This window comes from Notolabrus celidotus, chromosome 15 (assembly GCF_009762535.1).
Source record: "Notolabrus celidotus isolate fNotCel1 chromosome 15, fNotCel1.pri, whole genome shotgun sequence".
In the NCBI taxonomy this organism is placed as follows: domain Eukaryota; kingdom Metazoa; phylum Chordata; class Actinopteri; order Labriformes; family Labridae; genus Notolabrus; species Notolabrus celidotus.
The window spans coordinates 4,874,296-4,887,453 of NC_048286.1; the positions used below are offsets into that span (position 1 = coordinate 4,874,296).

The following is a 13,158-nucleotide window of genomic DNA, read 5'->3' on the forward strand; positions in this document are numbered from 1 at the left end:
CACCTGTGATATTGTGATAGTGACACTGTCAGCACTCTGTCATCAGATTCACACAGCTCTAAACTCTCCTGATGAACTTTAAAGAAGATACTGCGTTATTGCACATCACAACTTAACTTAGCTATAAGAACAGGGCTAACCCACTTTAATGAGGGATGGATCAAATCTTTAAACAGTGCAGAAGTTTGTTGAACTCATAAAAGCTAATCTAAACATGTTTTTTTTAAAAAGGGTTGATGCTCTAATAAACACTTCAGCTACTGGTGTCACAGATCTACCTGTCTGTGTGTCTGTGTTTACCTGCTGTCAGAAATAATCTCATGCAGCATCTTTTGGATCAAACCATCTACAGAGAGAGGAGGAGTGGATGTTTCTTGAGGTTTGAATATAAGGCTCAAGTAGAGCTTAGAGATTAGAGGATCCAACTTAAGATTTGTCTAATTTTACATTTTGAAAACCTTATTTAATTATTTTTTTACCATATTTTATGAGACACGTCCCCTACCAGATTGAATGAGCACTGACCCCCTCATAGATGTTGAGGGACACTCATCATCGTGAAATAGGGAGATCGTACAGAGGGAGAAGGGGTTAAAAAGCGGTAGACTGAGACAGGATCTTGTCACGGTGTCTCTGCGTCTCATCCAAAATGCCATCAATAAAATGCACCAGTGTTCGTTGTCCACAACATACGCCTGCCAATACCATAACCCCACCGTCACCATGGGCCACTCCATTCACAACGCTGACATCAGAAAAAAAAACACTCACCCACACCACGCCGTACACGCTGTCTGACATCTGACCTGTACATCCCTGAAGAGAACACCTCTCCAAAGTGCCAGAAGGGGGCCGCAGACAGACCTCCACAGCAGCTTCAGGTAGAGAGGTCTAGGATCGGGTCCAGGACTTTGGATTTGTCTGTTTCTTTGTTGTAATTCCAGATGGGATTTTCCAGATGAAAAAAGAAAGGGAGCCCCGCACTAACTAACAAAGTGAAGGAGAAAGAAACAGAGCTGACTGAACTCCAAACCTTTTGACTCCACTGAACTGAACTTTAACACACTTTACAAAGAGAGCTGCATCTTTACAACTGAAGAAGAAGAAAGAAGGATTCAAGAAATGAATCCTATTAGTACCCGGGTCCAGAAGAAAAAACACAAGAGTGGACAGTTGAACTGATGTTGAGTTTTACTGGTCATTTCAAATTCAAACAGAGCTCTGAACAAACACACAAGTTAAGGACATTTGTTAATAGCAAGTGTTATTATTTTATCATTGTTTATGTCTTTGTTCTTTTTTGGGGCTTTAAAAAGGGACAAAGCTCAAAGTTCAAATTCACACTGTTCTGAACTGTGAATCAATCTTTTCATTGTTGCCATATACAGTCATGGTGGAGCTTTGCTCCCTGTCCTCCTCCTGAACCTAGATATAGATATTGGTGGATTGTTCATTCATTGGTATTTGATCCATTTCATGGTAAATAACAGTTACAACAACAAAGGAGAAGATGTCAAAGTCCCGCCCACCAAGTTTGATTGACAGCTGACAACAATCAGCTCTCAGCAACAAACAGGAATAAAAATCAAGTTGAAGAATTCAAACACAGAAGTGAACCCACTGTCCCTGAAATCACTTCTGTCTATTTCAACCTACACAACTCAGCTGATCCAGAATAATAAACATAGAGTCCAGCATGTAGAGGCTGAGTGAACGTGGTCTGGACTCTGTGGAGGAGAGTCATGGTTTCAGAGACGCTGTAGAAGGACAGAATACCTGCTCTGTGATCCAGGTACACTCCTACTCTGGAGGACTGAGGACCTGAGACAGGAGTCTCCACTTTGTTGAACCAAAACTTATAACTGATGTTGTTACAATCTAAAGACCAAGATTTGTCATTGCGTCCAAACAAACATTCAAGTGAGCTCCCTGCTCTGCTGATATTCTTGTGTGCGACTGCTACATCAGCTTGTCCGCTCCGCTCCACCTCCCAGTAACAACGTCCAGTCAGACTCTCTCTACTCAGGACCTGAGGATAAATAGTGAATCTGTCTGGGTGACTAGAATAAGACTGAAGTTGTCTCATTAATGTTGCTTTTCTGTTCCCGTCAGATAATAACAGATGTCTGTGTGGTGTGTTTGTATCCAGTGTGATGTCACGTGAGTATTTTAAGAACTCAGCTCTGGTCTTGGGCTCTGGTTCTGGTCTTGGTTGTGACAGTAAAACATTCACTTCAGTCCCTGTCTGTGAGATGTTTGTCCATCCCTCTCTCAGAACGTCCTGTAGTTTATCTCTGACTCCTGACACAGCCGCTGTCACATCCTCAAAGTACCTCAGAGGACGGGTCTTGATGCTGCATGAGTGTGTAGATCCACTGAGTCCTGACAGTGAGGGGTAGTCCTGTAGAAACTGGTTGTGGTCCTCTGTGAGTGACAGCTTCTGCAGCTCAGCATCTTTCCTCTTCAGCTCAGTGATCTCCTGCTCCAGCTTCTCCTGAAGCTCTTTGACTCGACTCACTTCAGTTTCCTGCTGGGATCTGACCTGCTGCTTCACATCAGAGCGTCTTTTCTCCATGAGACGGATCAGCTCAGTTAACATCTTCTCACTGTGCTCCACTGCTTTATCAGCGGAGCCGTTGATAACCTCCACCTCCTGTTGAAGCAGCTTCACATCTTCCTCACTGTCCTGGATTCTCTGCTGGATGTTTAGTCGAGTCCCCTCAAGCTCTCTCTGCCTCTCAGTCCTTTCTGCTGAAGCTGAGACTGTGTCGTGTCCTTTATGTTCGTCCACAGAGCAGAGAGAACAGATAGACTGCTGATCAGTACGACAGAATATCTTCATCACCTCATCATGACGAGAGCAGACATTCTCCTGGAGCTTCTTGGAGGGCTCCACCAGCTTGTGTTTCTTCAATGGAGCTGCTTTAAAATGAGGCTGAAGGTGTTTCTCACAAAAAGAGGTCAGACACTGCAGACAGGACTTACTGGCTCTCAGTTTCCTCCTGGTGCAGACGTCACAGGCCACATCTTCAGGTCCAGCATAGCAGTGATCAGCAGGAGCAGCTTGGAGTCCAGTCTTCTTCAGCTCCTCCACTAAATCTGCTAACATGGTGCTTTTCTTCAGGACAGGCCTCAGTTTGAAGGTCTGCCTGCACTGAGGGCAGCTGTAGTCTCTCTTCACTTTCTTTTTATCCCAGTAGGTTTTAACACATTTCATGCAGTAGCTGTGTCCACAGGGAACAGTCACAGGATCCTTCAGTAGATCCAGACAGATGGAACAGCAGAATCTCTCTCGGTCCAGCTGGTTCTGATCCATCTCTCCTCTCAGTGACGATCAAAGAGTTCCTCTAAATCCAGATAGAAACAGTGTCTGAGCTCCGATGTACAACAGCTCTTGTTGACTCTCTGCAGTGAATGATGTTTTGGAGCTCAAGGATTTCATGCTATGCTGTTCACACCCATTCTCATAGCTGCTGACGTATGAAGGGAGGAGAGACATATTTTGATCAGGTGGAGCCCGAACCTTTAGGAAGAGGGCAGGGTTTTCAGGATTTACTGCGTTCCACAGAGAGCAGCTTGTTACAAAAGACAGGGCATGTAATCTTTCATAAATAAATATGAGAGAGGATTTCAGCTGCTCAACAGTTCAGGGTCTCCTGTGTTGTATTCTTCGTTTCATGATGCTCCAAATGTTTTCAATGGTGACGAGTCAGGACTGCAGGCAGGTCGGTTCAGCACCTGGACTCTTCTACTACAGAGCCATGCTTTTGTAACACGTGCAGAATGTGGTTTTACTGAAACCTGTAAGGTCTTCCTGAAAAAGGCCTTGCCTGGTTCTACGTGTGGCAAACATCCGTCCTCCGTCGTAGCTGTGTGAAGTAGCAATAGTGAAGCAAAAAACAGAGGACAGACCTTTTGAATGTGATCATCTCTTTCTTTTATAAATAATGAATGTAGTATCCGTGACGTCACCCATCTGTTTCTGAAGCGCTGTTTTGAGGCCAATCGTTGGCAGGAGCCATATTGCTGCTGTCGGGCCATTGTGACGTAAAGAGGCGGGCTTTGAACCGTCTCGCCAACAGCTACAGTGTTCCCGCCTGTCAATCAAGTCAGCTGTGCCTCTTATTGGAAGACTCATAATCTCAGTGTCTTCAAAAGTACCACGTTATGAAAAAATTCACCCCATACAGTGTGTGACGATCGAGAAAAGAGCTATCCAGACTACACTCATTTTTTGTACCATGCTGTAAACATGTTTATTTCTGCTGTAAAGATCGGCTTTTTATAATTGGTGTGTATGTGGTTTCCTGTACTTCCAGAGCCAGCCTCAAGCGGCCCCTTGATGAACTGCAGTTTTTAGCACTTCCTCATTGGACTCATATTTTTTAGACCTGAGGTTGCTGCTGTTATCTTTTGTCATTTCTTTGAATGGGATTGTGGCCACATATGATTCACAACTTGTATCTGAGTATTTTATTACAGTCACATATTACAGTTGATGCGTTAACAGCAAAACATCCCGGGGGTCAAAGTATGAATTTTGCTCTCAAGGCCTTGAGTAATTTCAACGCTACTCTTTTATTTTAACCTGGATGACAGCAAAGTACCACAGGATGAAACAGTTCAACTTTTTTAAGGTGAACTTTTATAAAGCAGATCCTCAAGCTGATTCATATGAAACATTTTCAAAAGGTGATTACAATCAAAACCCACATTAAAGGCAAATCACAAAGTCAGATTTTTCACTGCAGATGCTCCAAAAGGCAATAAGATTGTGCCACATGGATTCAGATGAGCCTTGATGTCTGATCTGGGTAAAGCCTTGATAATGGATTCTTTTATCAGCTGTGTTAGGAGGGGATGCAGAAGGCAGGGGGTGAAGCTTTCTTATTCAACTGGAAATATTGCCTAGTTTTGAGTTGCCTCTAGCCTCTCAAATGCAATACCTGCCCTTCACACACGGCACCTTTTCTGACCACGAGATGTAAAAATGATTTAGGTATTTCAAAACTCTAAACAACAGCCGCCATGAGAGGACGTTATCTGCCAATAGCCAAACTTCCAAACCTCGTCAAGTGTGCAGCAGCAGTCACAGCTCCCGTCATCATGTAGAGATAAGACGGATCCATGCATCTCAGAAGCGTTCATGTTACTGATATGACAGGATGAGGAGGCTCTGCAGCGCTCTAGTTAAAAACCTTGGAAGTTTTTTTCACGTCAGGACTTTCAGACAGGATTTAAACATTTGATCCGAAGTTTTTGTTAGTAGAAAAACGAAAAGTAGGCTTTGTACCGTCTCTCAGCATGACGCCGACGATGTGAAAAACAAGAAGCTATAATGATCATAACAGTGATTGATGTCGGTTCCTCACGCTCTCAATTATAGGTTGGGTCATGTCAGTTCACTCTGCCATCAAGAGAGATAAACTGGCAAACAAACAGAGAAAGTGCTGCCCTACCTTGTTAGTCGCTGTTTGAAGTTTGGTTTCAGAAGAACACTGAAGTTTAGTTTCATCATTAAGTTTCCATCATGTTCAGGTCCGTGAAAGAGCGCTAATGGATACACTGGAATGAAAAGTGAAACAAACGGAGAGAGACTGAGCATGGAGCGTTCAGCTGTGGTCAAATGTTACTGAGCATTGAGATGTTGGTGGAAGATAGGTGGAAATCAAAAAGCTGTGGTGTGACATCGAGCCTTGTCTTCATGTTCAAAGTGTGTTTTAAAGGTGACATATCACGCTTTTTTCATCAACATATATTGGTCTAAGAGGTCCCCAAAACATGTCTTTAAAGTTTATGCTCAAAAAAACACTTTGAAATCAGATTTTGGTCTGCCTGAAAAGCCCTCTTCTTCAGTCCTCCTCAGAACACTTTTTTTCCCTCTGACCACGCCCCCTCAGGAAGTGGATGTGCCTCGGCTGTCCAGCACGTTGATCTAATGTTTACATGTTGGCTGAATATACACGGCTGCTGTTACTTCAACCCTCTGAGTCTGATCCAGAATCTGATCCTGACGGAGAGGCGCCTGTAGCAGGACCTTTCTGAAGGATTGGTCATAGATTTAGTGTTTCTTGTTGTTTTATTTATCAGTATGTCGATGTGTGTCTTGGTACACAGCTACGAACATGTAGCTATGTGGCTATGCTAACTAGCGCTAGCACTTATCTATGATACATAAAAATCATCCACTAGATCTTCAAATCTGCAGACTTGGGGAGTAAAACCGACCTCTACCAGAGAGGCAGCGGGACCTTTCTGAAGGATTGGTCACAGATTTAGTGTTTCTTGTTGTTTTATTTGTCAGTATGTCGACTTGTGTCTTGGTACACAGCTACAGCTACGACATGTAGCTATGTAGCTATGCTAACTAGCGCTAGCACTTATCCATGATAAATAAAAATCATCCACTAGATCTTCAAATCTGCAGACGTGGGGAGTAAAACCGACCTTTGAGTTTATTAAGACAGCCTACAACTAGCATGCCTCCCTCCTAAGCTCCTTGTTACCACACATTTGTGCAGGTAATGAAAAACGGAGGAGGGATTCAGTATTATTTTATACAGTCTATGGGCTGAACAAGCTCTGAGCTCTGACTCCGTGACAGACCGGATATTGTTGTTACGTAACAAAAACACGGAAGTCTGAAACGGCTCGTTTCACACACATTTACAGAAAGGTGGAGAAATCAGAACAGGGGCAGAATGGATTTTTTTCATTCTCGGGGGGTTTGTAGACATGCCAGGGACACATATTTCAGGTAGAGAACCATTAAAAAGTCAATTTTGCATGATATGTCACCTTTAATCATAGACTGTATAAATAATGGACGTAGTATCCGTGACGTCACCCATCTGTTCCTGAGCGCTGTTTCGCAGCCAAATCGGCGGCGGTGGCCATATTGGTAATGCTGAACTCAACCAAACTTAGTGTGAGGTAAAGAGGCGGGCTTTGAGCCTCCTAGCCAATAGCTACATTGTTCCCGCATGTCAGTAAAGTCAGTCAAAATCCCCCCCCCCCCCCCCCCCCCCCCCCCCCATACAGTGTGTGCTGATAGAGAAGTTAGTGATGTAGACCCAAGCCGTTTTATGAACCAGGCTGTAAACATGTTTATTTCTGCTGTAAAGGTCGTCTTTTTTGAATTGGTGTGTATGTGTAGGGATGGGTACTTTCACATTTGAATAGATACAGTACTGATGCCCGGTACCTGGGAATTGGTATCGGTACTCAACCGTACACATTTTCGGTACTTTTGTGTGTGTTTATGTGGTAATAAATGTTAATTTGTTTAATTATAAAATCTCAACATTTTTAAAGTTAACATATTTATTTCTCAATATATAAACTTTAACAAATATATCAAAACAACATTCAACTGTTATACAAATGTCCTCAACATGAAATGAACAGAAACAGGATTATAAAGGTGATTAGATATATTAGCTGACACGTGCTCGTGGCGTCTAATTGCTCTTTCGGGAGTTTATCAATGAACACACGTGAATGTCTGCGGACGGGAAAAAGTCTGTTTTCCGTCTCTTTATAATAACAGGACACACAACTTACTTGTTGGGCATTCACAAACACAGGAACGGTTCTAAACAGGGCAGGTAGTCGGAGCGAGAGAGTCCGTTCTCTGAGAGAGCGTTAGTGTGATTAGCTGCAGTTTTAGACTATGGTAGTGTTGCCTCCTCCCCAAGCGGAAACCTCCGGTCTAAAAATATGAGTCAATGCGGAAGTGTTAAAAGCTGCAGTTCATCGAGGATCCGCTTGAGGCTGGCTCCGGAAGTACCAGAAGTCACATACACATGAATGGGGAAAAGACGATCTTTGCAGCATTAATAAACATGTTTACAGCCTGGTACAAAAGATGAGTGTAGTCTGAATAGCTAATTTCTCGACGTCCTCTCACTGTGAGGGGGGTGAATTTTTTTCTAATTCGGCAATTTCGAAGATATTGAGATTACCAGTCTTCCAATGAGAGGCACAGCTGCCTGTGGGAACACTGCAGCTGTTGGCTAGGAGGCTCAAAGCCCTCCTCTTTACGTCACACTGGCTCCACAGAAGCAATATGGCTGCCGCAGCCGATTGGTCTCAAAACAGCTCTTCAGAAACAGATGGGTGACGTCACGGATACTACGTCCATATTTTTTACAGTCTATGCTCCTCCCACAGCTTCACAGCAATCATATCTTTCATATACTCTTCTTTCTGTCAGTGTATCTCAGTAAACAGGTAACTGGTTTAGATACTTTCATTGCATGTATTACAGGGAAATGGTACCAACATATTCACATGTTTTCAACTCTCTATAAGTTCCTCTGCTGCTTCATCACTCTGTCTGGTGTCTCCTTTGTCCACGCTGTCACTTCAGTGTAATGTTTATGCAGCCTAGAAAAAGTAGTAGAAGTAGTAGCATTCTAGGCTCCGTTTGGTGTGCTCCTGCGCAGATGCAGAGAGCAGAGAGCAGAGAGGTTCACCTGATCAGTATCAAACTTTATTACTGGGTGAAAGTATGGAAAATCGCCTCCTCGTCCACTCCCTCACAGTCACAAGGATGCGTTTAGGTACCGAAACTTGGTACCGTTGCATTTTACGTGAATCAATACCTATAAAAGTATTGAATTCGGTATCCATCTCTATGTATGTGGTTTCCGGTGTTTCTGCAGCCAGCCTCAAGCAGATTCTGGATGAATTACAGTTTATAACACGTCAGCATGGGCTTCATGTTTTGAGACCAGAGGTTGCCGCTTGGTTTTAATGCTTATGTGTACTCGTAGCATCTAATGTCAAGCTTTACATCCTCACAAAGGTTAGAAACATGGTTTACACGCAGCTTTGACCCGAGCCCTGACTAAATCTGTTGTTGTTCCTGTAGTTTGTCTCTATTATTTATGTTTTATGAGACTGTTGTTGAGTATTTAGAAACATTACACATGGAGTGTGTCGCTGTCCAAGGTGCTGATCCCTTGGAGCCCAGACCACAAAAAGATGATTACAAATGATCTGAGTTGAAAGGGCAAATATGCCTCAAAGGTGATTTCAGCTTAGTCAAATGAATTCTGCCTCTTTATGTACACCCAGCAGAGATAGAGGGTAATATAAATCATACTGGTTCTGGTGTATCACACCACACACCACAGAAAAAACGTGACCTGGATTTATAAAACCCCTAAATCACCAAGCAGCACTCAGAAGGAATCATGTTCACAAGATTTTCCTCTACTTAAAGTAGCAGATGATATACATGAGGTTGTCAGGATCTGGATTAAACAGTGATCTGAAATATTCTTGAATATTTGAAGGCGTTTTCGACCTGAGGAACTTTACCCCGGAACTACGTGCGTTTCGACCGGTGGACCCAGGGTCTAAATTTAGTTAAGGGGTAGTTAATCTTGGAATTTTCAAAGGTCCCGGGACTTTTGGGGGGCAGGGCCTGTAATGTTGAAAGTGTCTGATGGGTAGAATGCCTGAAGTGTTTTTATTCCACCCGCCGTCCACAATAACATCACACACATCTGTGATTCACTTGATTTCTCTTTCTTTCATTAGTTTTTATTTGTTCTATCTTTTTTGTATGTGTGTGTACTTTTCAAAAGAAGAAGCTGTGATTCTCTTAATTTAGCAGCTTGTAACAGTAGTCTTCTCTAAACCCTCAGCGAATGCGTCTCTCCCGGTGTTCCGGTTTTAAAAGTGACCCTGTAAACTGGAGACCTTCAGCTGAACGTGTCAGTGTTTGTGGAGTTTACACAGCTGTTGAAACACAGAGGGAGTTCCTGGGAATGCAAACTAGTTTAGTTTTTATTAAGATTTCAAAATATCCTCATCAGATATTTAATGATCGTCTAAAGACGTTTATGAGGGATGCATCCGGCTGAAAGTCTCCAGTTAACAGGGTAGCTGTTTAAACCAAACACCAGCTGATCTCTGCCACGGCTGTTTGAGTTCAAAAGGATTTTAAAGCCGTGTTGAAACGTTTTTGCTACTCGTGCTTATCTCCTCTCATGTGTTGATTCAGTGAATCCATCTGTGATGAAATATAGCACCATCTAAAACAGCACCAGCTGAGTCTCTTCATGCTAACAGGCTAACTGTTGTGTTGCTCATGATGATACCTGCCTGTCAGTCTGCTTCTATGGTGTCATCTGTGATGAATGGCATTCCTCTTTGTTTTACTGCCCTCTACTAGTCTGGTGGTGTAGTGCATTTACTTTTTTTTCCCTCCATACGTCACTGGCCTGATTTGTACAATCTACCGGGACTTCATCCCATGGTCTAAACGTAGACAACAATGGGGGCACAGGAACCTTTTAGATCCGGGTAAAGTAGTTCTGGGGGCTAAAAGACCCCGGAACGCTTGGTCGAAAATGCACCTTTAATGCTGTCCAAAATTAGGATGCTGCATTAAAGCTGCTAGTATGTGAAAGGAATGATCATGCAGATAAATCCACTTCAATCTGCATAATGACTCCATTATTCTAAATCCAGCGCGGCATTGAGTACCAGAGAGATAAAGACAGCCGCTGAATGCTGAAAAGAGTTCAAACATAAAGCAGCTAAAGAAGTGCATCTTTCTGCTGCTCCCAGGAGGTGATAAAGTTGATGCAGGTCAAGAAAACTTTGTGTGCACAGGATAAAAATGTGTGTTCATCCTCTCAGGTCTGAAATGAATAGCTGATGTCTCCTGGCCCGTGCCTCCTCACCACTCACCTTAATTTATCCATGAAGAGGGTTCTGCTGAGCTTTCTGGCTCCTGTTTTCGCTCTGTCCTACTTTATATCGCTCCGGTTGCAAAGTTTCACTTAAAGAGGAGTTCAGGATGGCACTGTTTATGCATAAAAACTCTGAGTGAATACAAACACAGTCATCAGTCATTTCATCTCTTCTTTGTAATTGCAACAGGGGCCATTTAGGATGAGCAAGGAGTCCTGGATCTACAGACTTTAACTGTAATGGAATAAACTTTGGTCCTTTTCTTCCACTCAGTGATATACAAACCTTCACTCTTTTGGTGAGTAAATATTTTGATTGAAAACATTTGACTAAATGCATTCAAACTCCTCTCTGCAGTAGCTTGATTTTAGATCACAATATTGAAAGGAGTAAATCAAATTCAAACACACGACTCCTGCAGAGGTTTCTGGATCCAAACAATCAGGTAGAATGAAACAACATGAAGATCCGCACACCAGGAAACTCCAGTGGAAGGGTTTATTTAGCACTAGATTTGCAATTCACAATATTGATCCTGCTTTATCATTTATATGAATGGTTCCTGACATGGCGCCAGCTCATTTAAAAGTATATTGAATTCCAAAATGTGTCTCTGAAGGTTAGTTTATGTGCAGGTCAACAGTGAAAATGTTACCTCCAAGCGGCGACCTTCGGTCTTAAAATATGGAGCCCATGCGGAAGTGTTAAAAACTGCAATTCATCGAGCGTCCACTTGAGGCTGGCTGCAGAAACACAGGAAACCACACACACACCCATTCAAAGAAGATGATCTTTACAGCAGAAATAACCATGTTTACAGCCTGGTACAAAAAACTGTTTAGGTCTGAATAGCTCATTTCTCCATCAGCACACACTGTACGGGGGTGATGTTTTTTATAACTCTGTGCCCAAATATGGGCATGCCTGACTTGCCTGACTCTGTAGCCGTTAGCGAAAAGAGGCTAAAGGCCTGCTTCTTTACCTCACACTAGCCACAGTTAGTTTGAGTTCAGCATTTCCAATATGGCTCCTGCTAACAATTGGCTTCAAAACAGCGCTTAAGAAACAGATGGGTGACATCACGGATACTATGTCCATTTATTATACCAGGGGTTCCCAAACTTTTCAGCCTGTGACCCCCAAAATAAAGGTGCCAAAGATTCACAACCCCCACTGTCCCTCAAAGTGGTGCCGTTATGAATGAACCTGCTGCTACTGATGCTTTTGATATTTAACTGTTCACTAACCCTAAACTTAGGAGTCATCTGGCAACAAAGAAAGGCAGAAAACTCATTACATTTTCTACTTTCAAGGTTTTATTTCAAGCTTAGCTACTATTTTTGTCAATATTTTTTACTATAAATGGATAGAATGTACTATTTCTAGATAACTTTTGTCATTCAACTTTTTTTATTGCATTGTTTTAAGTATTTCTTTGTTCACCACAAGTTAACAAATTGTATATAAGTAATACTAAACCAACAAAGAGAAGAAAAAACAAATAAATATAAAAAATACAAAAATAAAAATAAAGAAATAATAATAATAAACTGTACAAACAAAAAGAAAGATAAACATACCAAAACAAGGTAATAAACAAATAAATAATAATAAATATTTTAAGATAACTTAAAAAATAAACATACTGGAAGACATCTTCCGACCCCCGATTTGTGTCCCGTGACCCCCAGGGTGTCCCGACCCACACTTTGGGAACCCCTGTATTATACAGTCTGTGGGTGACTTGACTCAGTTCAATATGAAAATAAAAAAATGAATAAATACGCATTTAAAACAGCTTCAGAGGTAGCCCACTAATGCAGGTCTTCCTACTACAAGTTGAGGATTCAGAATTCAGGCACTGATTATTGACCTCCTCTGTTAGTGCTAGTACTCTGTGTCTCAAGCTGAAGACCTGAGAGAGTCTTCTGTTCATGCCAAAATGACACAGTCGCCATCGCTACCGCCGCTGGTCCTCCACAGAGAGACTGTCAGGGCAGCACCCCGGACCCAGTGTCAGGCTCAGTGAGCAGGACAATTATTAGCTGCCTCCCAAAGGGGCCTCTGCAGCCACCCCGCTTCACCCCAGGCCCTTTGTGGCTCCTGCTGATAAGGCCAAGCTGATTTCTGCCCGGTTGCTGGATGCGTGGAAAATCTGAAAAACAGGCGAGGCTTCTGTTCGACCCTGAGGACACAGGAAACTGGAGTCTAGCTCCAGAAAGGAAATCAATGGAAACATCTTATCATGTGTTTGCACCAACTGTGGTCTCATTTGATGGTTTTAAAATGTGCATGATGACTTGAAGGGAGTGGTCCTCTTGTCCCGTCTTTGGCAGCTGCTCTGGACTTCACCCTGCATGTCAAAATTCCTCTCTTCCCTCTCCTCCGTGTCTAAATTAATTTGATTTCATGTCTCTGTGTTTTCTTAATAAGCTCTCTGACTGCACA

General features: G+C 42.7%; 2 protein-coding genes across 3 annotated transcripts in view; one reads left to right on the forward strand and one right to left on the reverse strand.

Annotated features, from left to right (window-relative positions):
• Nucleotides 1–13,158, forward strand: part of LOC117826771 (contactin-associated protein-like 4) — a 275,455-nt gene that overhangs the window by 13,209 nt on the left and 249,088 nt on the right. Inside the window, exon 2 of one of the 2 annotated variants that reach the window (XM_034703099.1) lies at nt 10,900–11,008. The exons of the other annotated variant lie outside the window; for it this stretch is intronic. The gene's annotated coding sequence lies outside the window, so the exon portion shown is untranslated. The remainder of the gene's footprint in view (nt 1–10,899; nt 11,009–13,158) is intronic. 2 annotated transcript variants of the gene reach the window in all.
• Nucleotides 1,400–3,325, reverse strand: LOC117826773 (tripartite motif-containing protein 16-like). Its single transcript, XM_034703101.1, has one exon. The coding sequence runs from the start codon at nt 3,314–3,316 to the stop codon at nt 1,643–1,645; it is 1,674 nt and encodes a 557-aa protein (XP_034558992.1). The 5' UTR covers nt 3,317–3,325; the 3' UTR covers nt 1,400–1,642.

What these genes read in the sequence shown, in the direction of transcription:
- LOC117826773 (XM_034703101.1), bottom strand. Translation starts at nt 3,316, where the DNA reads ATGGATCAGAACCAGCTGGACCGAGAGAGATTCTGCTGTTCCATCTGT.